The sequence below is a fragment of the Lagenorhynchus albirostris genome, chromosome 5 (assembly GCF_949774975.1).
Source record: "Lagenorhynchus albirostris chromosome 5, mLagAlb1.1, whole genome shotgun sequence".
In the NCBI taxonomy this organism is placed as follows: Eukaryota; Metazoa; Chordata; class Mammalia; order Artiodactyla; family Delphinidae; genus Lagenorhynchus; species Lagenorhynchus albirostris.
The window spans coordinates 14,862,527-14,872,293 of NC_083099.1; the positions used below are offsets into that span (position 1 = coordinate 14,862,527).

Sequence of the window (9,767 nt, forward strand, 5' to 3'; positions counted from 1 at the left end):
GCACCAGCCTGAGGCGCGGTGTGCGTTCTCCCGGGGAAGTTTTCCCTGGATCACGGGACCCTGGCAGTGGTGGGCTGCAGAAGCTCCCGGAGGGGAGGTGGGGATAGTGACCTGTTCTCGCACACGTGCTTCTTGGTGGCGGCAGCAGCAGCCTTAACGTCTACTGCCCATCTCTGGGTCCCGCGCTGATAGCCGCGGCTCGAGCCCGTCTCTGGAGCTCCTTTAAGCAGCGCTCTTAATCCCCTCTCCTCGTGCACCAGGACACAAAGAGGGAAGAAAAAGTCTCTTGCCTCTTCGGCAGGTCCAGACTTTTCTCCGGACTCCCTCCCGGCTAGCCGTGGTGCACTAACCCCTTGCCGGCTGTGTTCACGCCGCCAACCCCAGTCCTCTCCCGGCGCTCCGAAGCCTGAGCCTCAGCTCCCAGCCCCGCCCGCCCCGGCGGGTGAGCAGACAAGCCTCTCGGGCTGGTGAGTGCCTGTCGGCACCGATCCTCTGTGCGGGAATCTCTCCACTTTACCCTCCGCACCCCTTTTGCCGTGCTCTCCTCCATGGCTCCGAAGCTTCCCCCCTCCGCCACCCGCTGTCTCCGCCCGCGAAGGGGCTTCCTAGTGTGTGGAAACCTTTCCTCCTTCACAGCTCCCTCCCACTGGTGCAGGTCCCGTCCCTATTCTTTTGTCTCTGTTTATTCTTTTTTCTTTTGCCCTACCCAGGTACGTGGGGAGTTTCTTGCCTTTGGGGAGGTCTGAGGTCTTCTGCCGGCGTTCAGCAGGTGTCCTGTAGGAGTTTTTCCACATGTAGATGTATTTCTGATGCATTTGTGGGGAGGAAGGTGATCTCTGCGTCTAACTCTTCCGCCATCTTGAAGCTTCTCAACAACTAAGATTCTTTGTGTTGATTGAAAAATAGTTTTTAAAAAACAATCTCTCATGTCCTATTCCATAACTCCACGCTACCTTTTGCTGAGTAGTGTCATTTTTTAACTTTTTTGACCAGGTCCTCAATAAGAAATCAAATGTCCACTGTGACCCAGGGCACAAATACACGTAAATATATGTAAATATATGTGTTGTGTGAGTGTGTGTGTGTGTGTGAAGTTAAAATCACAAAGACTTGCTCACTGATTACGGACTGTGATCTATAATGTTCCATTATGTGAATGAGTGCCTATCATAACCCACTATACTCATTTTCTGACCCACCAATGGGTCAAGATCCACAGTTTGAAGAGCCCTGGGATGTGGGAGGAATGTGTTAATAGGAGTTAGAACCCTCAGTTTTTTTTGCTACTTCCACCTTTGAATGTGAAAATTTGACTCCCAGGAGCAAACTGAGGTGACTGGATTGGATCATCTCCAAGGCCTCCTTCTGTTTTAATCTATCATCAGGGAGTTTCCACCTTCACACAGACGATCTCCCTTTATCTGGTAAACAGGAAAGGCAGTGCATTTTTCCCCCTCTGTGCAGTACTGACTGCTCCCACATGCCTCCCATCACCCCTACTCCTTACCCACGTCCATTTCTATGGGGCTTCAGTGCTGTCAGCTGCTCAGCCCAGGGGCCTGACTCCATCCACAGCTGTTGTTTGGATCATCGGTCCCAGAAACCATGCTGGCTGGGGATGTTAGGCCCTAGGGTCTACCCCAAAGCAATATAACCTTGCAGGGTTAAATCAAGTAAGCACAGTATTAATATTTACATGGATTTCTAGTGACATATGTTGTGTCTTTAATGGCCCATCCATCAGACTTTTAAACCATAACAGATCTATTTTGAATTTAGGACATGTTTTTTACATTTGGAAATAGAAACTCTGACCATATCTGGCAGCAAAAGTCTAAACCTCCTGAAAAGAAAATATAAACTTCCCAGTTCATTAAAGTAAAAAAGAGAATTTAAACACAGTATATTTACTTGTGGACAGAGAAGTTTCTCTGACTATAATCCCAAAGTGATTTTGAAAATCACAGGGTGCCCAAAGCGTTATGGTAAATTCTTCTTAAGTCAGAAAGATAATTATCTGTATAATTTCTGTGTATGCACTAAACAAACTTACACACACACACACACATATACATAGCCACAAAACTCTGCCAAAGCTGATGTTAGTAAGTGAGGACTCCTGAGTGGTGAAGTCTGGATAGTATAGTCAATTAAGGAGTTAAAACTGAGTGACAGTATCTTAGGGGCTGCAAGAGATTTGCATTTTTCTACCCACAGGATTCTGTGATAGGGCACCTGTCTCAGCAGACAACCAAAAAATCCAGTGCAGGACCATAGTGCACTTACCTTCCCCACTAAGGAAAAAAAGTAATGCTTTAAGCATGTGTCCATTCCAGGTACAGCTTTTCACTGCATAGCAACATATATATGTGTGCATATGTGTGTGTGTGTGTGTGTGTGTGTGTCTATCAATATATAAACTTGAGAGAAGTAGGCAATGTAGGCTAATAGATAAACAGAAACCACAAAGGATTATTAGAATCACATGGATTAAAAAATTAGAGGAGGCATTACATTATATTAGATTACAGCTAACATTTTAAACACAGAACACTAGTATGAGAAATATGTATTAAGATTGTGTTCCATATTTTCCTCAAAGAATTAAATCAAGTTCCTATTAATATTTAAATATCAAATAATGATGATCTTATCAGTTACCTTGCACCAGGATTCTTTCTTTAACACTTCACTTCTTACAGTCCAGGCTACATGTTAAGAGATGCCTGCGCTGATTCAATATATCCTAGTATTAGTAGGATACTAGTAAGTAGTATTGCCAATATTTGCCAGCTGGTATAATGGTACATGTCAAAATTTGGGGAAACTTGTAAGTATTAGTACTATAATAACATAGAAGCCATCAGACCACATTTCATAGTTTTATTGAGACTTTTTCAGTTTTAACTGTCTATGGTAGGTACAATTCTAATGACCATGATTATATCAAAGCTCTGCTGTTATTACCAACAGCAGATACGAAGTTGGCTGCCATGCCATGGACACACACACACACACACACACACACACACACACACACACACACACATTCCAAGCTGTACACTCCTGCATGCAAACTTATAGGAAATATACATTCCTTTAAAACACAATTATGCACAATTAGTCTGGAATCTGTTAAGCTACCATTGATTTCGATAAACCTGAGAAAGCTCAAAATGTCAAGTAACACTGTTTCCATACTGCTCATTCAATGGCACTATTAATCACAAAGAAATCTAGTTCAATTATCTATATTAAAATTACAGATATTATAAAAATAAACATTTTGGCAAAAGCACTAAAACATACTAGAATTCAAATTCACAATTTTTGATATGTAACATATATTCCCCTTCATATTAATTTGTAATGATGTGTATAATACAATGTACAACAGAACTAAAAAACTGAAACAGGATTCAGCAGCTAAATAATATACAGTTATTACTGTAAAAATTGGAATTAAAGTTTTCAAATGAACAAAGAAAACAATAAAATTACTAGCAGTGTTGAACTTGCTGGTAGTGTGTTACTTAGAAACTCCATCTCACAGAAATTAAGATTATACTATTTCACCTTGAAACACAAAATAAAAATTGAAGCGGAATTGAGCACAGTAACTGATTACATCAGCTGCCTCTTTCTCTCCCCATCTCCCTAAAGTATTTCCTCAAACTCTAATGTTGTATCTGTAATGCCCATCTCACCATACTTCTAAAACGTAAGAGATCTCCTTTGAATTTAGGACAAGGCTTTTGCATTTGGAAATGGGAAGCTCTGACTGTATTTGGGGACACAATTCCAAATGTATTAAAAAGACAATATAAACTTTTCTACAATAGTATATAAAATGTAGACAGTACAGACCCAGTCTGGCTAAGATATTTTGTATTTACTATCGATTGACACCAAACTGTGTCTATGTAGAAAGAACCCTAAATAAAAAGAAAAACGTGCAAAAGCATTTGTAGAGAAGATGAATCACTTGTATCACAAAACAGATTTTCGTATTTTAGATAAAAGAAATCTGAAGACCTAAACATTTCAAGATACTGATATTTGGAAAGCATCATAATATACAGTAACTCTCATTTTTTATGCATCATATATTATGTAAAATACACCAGTGTGACATATTAATATTATACATTGTAATAAATATAATTCACCTCAGTATGTTGGAACTTTCAAGAAAGTTCTTCAGTCTGTACAATGGGAGGGCTGTGAGCTTCATCAATAAATACTATTATGATAGTTACAATTTGACCAGCAAAGTTAAAGCTTCACTATATCTCTAACTAATTACAAATCTTTATTGTCACTAGTCCAATTCCAGCTGCTACAAGCTGCTACAGTGCTATAAGCACTGACATCTCTTGTATCCAAAGGCAGTGTAGTGCACTGCCCTGAGGAGACTGAGAAAACCTACAGGTCGTATCCGTATCACAGTCGGTGAACTTTGTATGAATTTTCAGTCAAGGACTGGAATTGAACAGTCCTGGAAAATACAGTAGCAGACTTCATGCACCTCTGGCTTTACCACATCCCCTAAGGCCCCAACAGCTGGATGTCATCTAACCCTTTTAATCCACGGAGAGTGGGCTTGCCAGGGTCAAGAGTTCCACAGCTGGCCAAGTGGCAGTGTCACCATTTTAACTCCAAATCCTACTCTCATGCTGTATCTCTTCTTGGTCTGTGTTTTTAGCATTTCAGTGCAAACACTGATGCAAACAAGTGCAAACGTTTGCAAACAGGTGCAAACATTGATGTTCAAAGAGTCAAAGATGCCAACTGATGAGCCATAAAACGCCTTGAGCTTGGCATTCAAACAGTTTTGTAGTGTGAAATTTAGTTAACTGCTAAGTTCTGTAATTTTGACTCTTTTATCAAAATGCCAGTAGATTTCTGCCTTTACTCTTAAAATACCTACTCTTATCATATATCATGAATCAGACCTTCAGCCAATAGATCACCATTAGCAGACTCGTCCCAGAGACCAATTTGTGCCTGGAAGGGATTGGAGAGATCATTCTTGTCACTATTAGGCAGGCATCTGCATGTCATCATTGTCTACCACGTGATGTATGAAGCTAAAGAAGAAACACTCTGGAAAAAGCATGCCAAGGAGTAAAAGAGCACTTCTAGTCACTGTTCACCTCCACGCTGGACCAAAAGAAAGTTCTCTGGAAGCTGAAACAACGTACTTAACACATACTGTAAACCAGGCTGGGCATCAGACCTAAAAGGAAGAACACTAAAGTAAATGGTGAGGGAATATTATAGAAATGTGTACCATTAGCCTTCGAGTTTAAGGATGATACGGGCTTTGACATTTCCATTTTGGACAATTTAGTGATATTAATTGTGTCCCACTGAACATGATATTTGACAGGGGTAACACACTCATGACATATCTTAGTCTTTTTCTTTTAGGATTCCACAACAGACAACACTGCAGGGCCCTAACCAAATGAGAACCTAGCTAACCCTTCTCTTTTCTCAAAATGGGGAGGTGTAGGTAGGACATCTAGAAGGTTTCTTCTTGACTTGGTTTCTATAATTCTGTGCTTTAAGACTGAACATGTGAAAAAGCAGCACTCTTTAGGATGGCTAAACACAGCTTTTCTTCATTGATCTTAGTGGCTGGAGCAAGTCTAGGAAGAAACTTTAGGGCTCACAAATCTGCAGTCCACTGAGGTCCTGCAAGAACTGAAGCCCAGCTCTGACTTCCCTGTCACCAGGTCCCACAGGGCGCTAGGGTTCTCACCTTGAGGCACAGCCCCAAACTGCTCTACATATAAAGTGCTTTCAAACAAGTTACCCCACCATCAGCTGCAGACTCTGATATTGGCTTTGTTGGGGGTACCTTCACCATTAAAAATTCCTTTGACACTGGATTTATTTATTTGGTGTTGGAAATTGTCACCTCACCTCATTATTCGGCATTATATCGAATTTGACCATTTCAAAGGCTAGAAATGCCGCAATTCAATATTCACTGAAAATCGTTATTAAAGTTATTGAAGTATTTTACAGATTTGTCATTACTGCCCGGCAGAGGGAAAATATAAAAGAAAACACTGTCTGGTTAAACTATTGCTAGTCTGATTAGTAGTTTCTATACCTTACTCTTTAGTGCTGTGGTACTTCAAGTTCTTAAATTTAATGCCTCATATTTCCCTTTCCCATATGTTTGGAGTTTTTTTCCTTCAAATATGAGGCTGTAAGATCCAGTGAAGCATCACAGCATTTCATTCTACCAACACAACCCATACACATTCTTCCTTCTTCTTTTTATATTGCATTTAATGTTTTCCAGCATTTGGAAGGAGCAAAAACAAAAAAAGGGCCTTTACACCATAATTAATTTAAACTAAAGTCCTTATTCTAAGAATGTCTTCTCCCCACTCCCACTTGCCTCATACGTTCGAGAATATGTTTGCCGGCTATGCATTATGGATGACTGTCAGCCACTCTCCCGCCTGCCCAACATCCCTCAACCCGCTAACAGTTATTCAACCTTGGTCTGTAATTTATCTGTGATTTTGAAAACTGTTTTTACAGATGGAAGTGAGCATTTGTACTGGAACACAAACACACTCCTAGGGCACTGCACAGCAGTGGTGCAAGTAAATGCTCTTTGTCACAGGAAGCCTAACAGAGTTTGTGGTGTTTACAAAGGAAAGTACATGCACTTTGATTATTTTGAAGGCATTTTACCTTGTAAGATAATATATACAGGATTCCACCACCAGACATTTAGCACCCAACACAGAGTGAGCAGTTTTCTAGAAATAACTGGGAGATAATCACTTTTGAGACTTGTCAATTCATTGACTTGATTTTTCTATTTAATTCTCCAAAGTAATTCAGCCAGCCATCACCTATGCTTACAGGACCAAGAAACACCCAGCTGCAATCTGTTCATCTGCTACCGAGTGAACCGAGTTTAGTATTCTGCTGTACTACAGTAATTTGAGGATGTGAAGTTTCAATTTGTTCCCACCTCAGATTATTAAAAACAATAAAGACTAGATGAATCACAAACTCAAGTTTCAGGTGGTCAGTTTTCTTGGAGAAGTTATTAATATCCAAATAGCTCCAGTACTCATGTAAACTTGAAACAGAAGAGCTTGCAAATTTTAAAGGCAGAAGAGAAAGTAAATATTTAAGGATAGTATTATTTTATGTTACATACTTCTGGTGAGAAAGAAGGAAGTCCTTGAAAGCAAACCCAAACAAGCTAAGTGTGGGTGTAGGCATTTCCACTTCTATTTCTTTTTTTTAAACTCACTGCTTTCTTGGTTTGAATTTTCTCTAATCTTACTAGAAACTTAAAGGGGAAAAAAGCACTTGGCTCTATTAAGCATCCTACCATGGTACAAAAGTGGGTGTTGGGGGATTCTTGCGTCTTCACAAGCTTGTATCTCCGTTCTGCTTGAACTCGGATAAAATATTGAGCGTCATGTCTTCACTCTTGGACTGCAAATTTGCCTCACTTCTTCTGGAAGCTTTCCTGGTGGCTCGGGAGAGTCTCCTTCTGAAGGTATCTCCTGCCAAGAAATAGAGAATGGGGTCCACACAACTGTTGAGACTTGCTAGACCTCTTGTCACCTGATACGTGGCATAAACCCTGTCATTGAAAGCACACATTTCTGGGGTCTGAAAATCCAGCCGGGCCCTCAAATTCATTGTTTTCATCACGTGGAAAGGGATGTAAGACACAGCAAAAACAGTCAGTACAATAATCACCAGGTAAATGGATTTCCTCCTCAGAGGCGAATTGTCCAGGTCTTTGTAAATCAAAGCTCTCACAATTAATCCGTAACAGCCCAAAATCAGCACCAAAGGGACACAGAACATGGCCACAGTCGTGCACATGCTGTAGATGAAATAACTTCGCAGGTACTCGTCTGAGGTGGTGTCATAGCAGGTGATGGTTTTGTTTTTCCGGATCCCGGTGCCGGAATAGAAGAGGATGGGGGAGATCCCCACCACCACGATGAGCCACACCAGCACGCTGATATAGACTGCGTTCTTCTTCTTCAGCCTGCCCAGGGACTTGAGCGGGTACACCACACCGCTGTACCGGTGCGCGCTGATGCAGGTCAGGAACAAGATGCTGCCGTAGAGATTCACATGGAAGATGAACCTCTGCAGCTTGCACATGGCATCCCCGAAGATCCAGTCGGTCTTATTGAAGTAGTAGAAGATGAGCGCCGGCAGAGTCAGCACGTACAAGAAGTCCGCCAAGGCCAAGTTGAACATGTACACGGAGATGCCGCTCCACGGCTTCATGTGGAAGACGAACATCCAGATGGCCACGCTGTTGCCCAGGAAGCCGACAATGAACACCAAGATGTAGACAGCTGGCAGGTAGTAGAACTGGAAGCCTGTCTTGGTCAGCGCGCATTTGAACGGAGAGGCGACGGCGGCGGTGGAGGCCACTGTGCTGTTCCCCCAGGGCGAGCCCGGGCCGGCCAGGAAGGCAGTGTCCGTCCCATTGGGGACCGCCGGCCACAGCACCTCGGTCATTCTCTCCTCCCCGACTTAGGCGGCGGCTCCAAGGGGCGAGCGGCGGCAAGAGGGCGGCGGCGAGGGGCGCAGCGAGCATCGGAAAGGCGGGCGAGCAGACGGGAGGGGGCGCCGGGGAACTCTGCGGGAGGGGTAAAGCAGGGGCTCGCCCACGCCGGCTCCGGCCCCGCGTTCGTCGCGGGCCATGAAATCTGCCCCGGGCCGCGACCGAACCGGGCTGGCCGGAGGACCAGCAACTTCCCGGTGAGGCTGGCAGCGCCGAGGTTACACAACAGGGCGCTACGGCCACCGCCGCCGACAACTTTCCGACTGCGCTTTCCCGAGGGACCGCGGGTTTGCGCCGGAGAGCGCGCCGGGGGCTCAGTGAGGTCGAGCCAAACTCGCTGAGATGGGGAGGGCGCGCCCCAACCTCCTTCCCCCAAAGATCAACTTCGTTTGGGCATCTTCCTGCGCCCTACCTTGCAAGCCAGCAGCTCGGCTCTAGGGCCCGCGCCGCCGCCTCCGCGCCCCCGGCTCTCAGCCTCTGGGGGCCATCGGAGCGCGCGTGGTCGCAGACTCGTGTGCTTCTGGATCGCGTCCGGCTCGCCGTCTGTGTTAGCTCGCAGGCTCTTCTAGAGACTTGCTTGAGTGCAGGCGGCGGGAGGGCGAGCCGGGCTCCCCGCGAGGATGGGCGGAGTTTGGGCACCCGGGCGAGTTCGCGCTCCTCCGGGAGGCGAGGGGCGTGCCTGCGCGAAGTTCGCCCGGGGCCGGAGGCGTCTTCTGGGAGAGCCGGTCTTCACCAGAGTCGGCGGTCAGGGCGCGCTCGGTCAGGGTCAGGGGTAGGGCTGGCTGCTGGAGAGCGATTGGTCCGAGAGCGCTCCTTGGCTCTTCCGCCAGCTATCTCGGCAGAGTGATGTTGCTGACACACAGGAAACCCCTCTGACCGCTCAGAGCCTTCTGCCTACAACCCTGGAGCGGACCGGAATGAGACTCAAGTCTCCAGGGCCCTCAAGAGCCACGCCAGGTGTTTGCACGTTCCAAGCAGCCTGTAGTCCCCCTGTAGTCCCCAACTGGGAAAGCCCTGGCGTTGCAGTGCTCCGCGCTTCACCAGAGACCGGATTCCTGGCACTTGCAGGAACCTGCTGCTCCCAGAAAGCTTTCAAAGGAGGGAGGGTGGGGAGGGAAATGGGGAGAGTCTCTTTCTATCCTTCTAGTCTGCCTTTCCGCTTTTTTCAATATGGTTTCTCTTCATT

At 45.0% G+C, this 9,767-nt stretch overlaps 1 protein-coding gene across 1 annotated transcript; it reads right to left on the reverse strand.

Moving 5' to 3' along the window:
- Positions 1-2,869: 2,869 nt before the first annotated feature.
- P2RY1 (purinergic receptor P2Y1) lies at positions 2,870-9,417 on the reverse strand. The gene is made up of 2 exons (XM_060149593.1): positions 7,376-9,417; positions 2,870-5,239 (listed from the first exon to the last, which is right to left on the reverse strand). Exon 1 carries the CDS (start codon positions 8,533-8,535, stop codon positions 7,414-7,416), a length of 1,122 nt encoding a protein of 373 aa, XP_060005576.1. The 5' UTR covers positions 8,536-9,417; the 3' UTR covers positions 2,870-5,239; positions 7,376-7,413.
- Between the last annotated feature and the right edge of the window lie 350 nt (positions 9,418-9,767).

Coding starts and splice junctions, on each gene's coding strand:
- P2RY1 (XM_060149593.1), bottom strand. CDS start 8,535: ATGACCGAGGTGCTGTGGCCGGCGGTCCCCAATGGGACGGACACTGCC.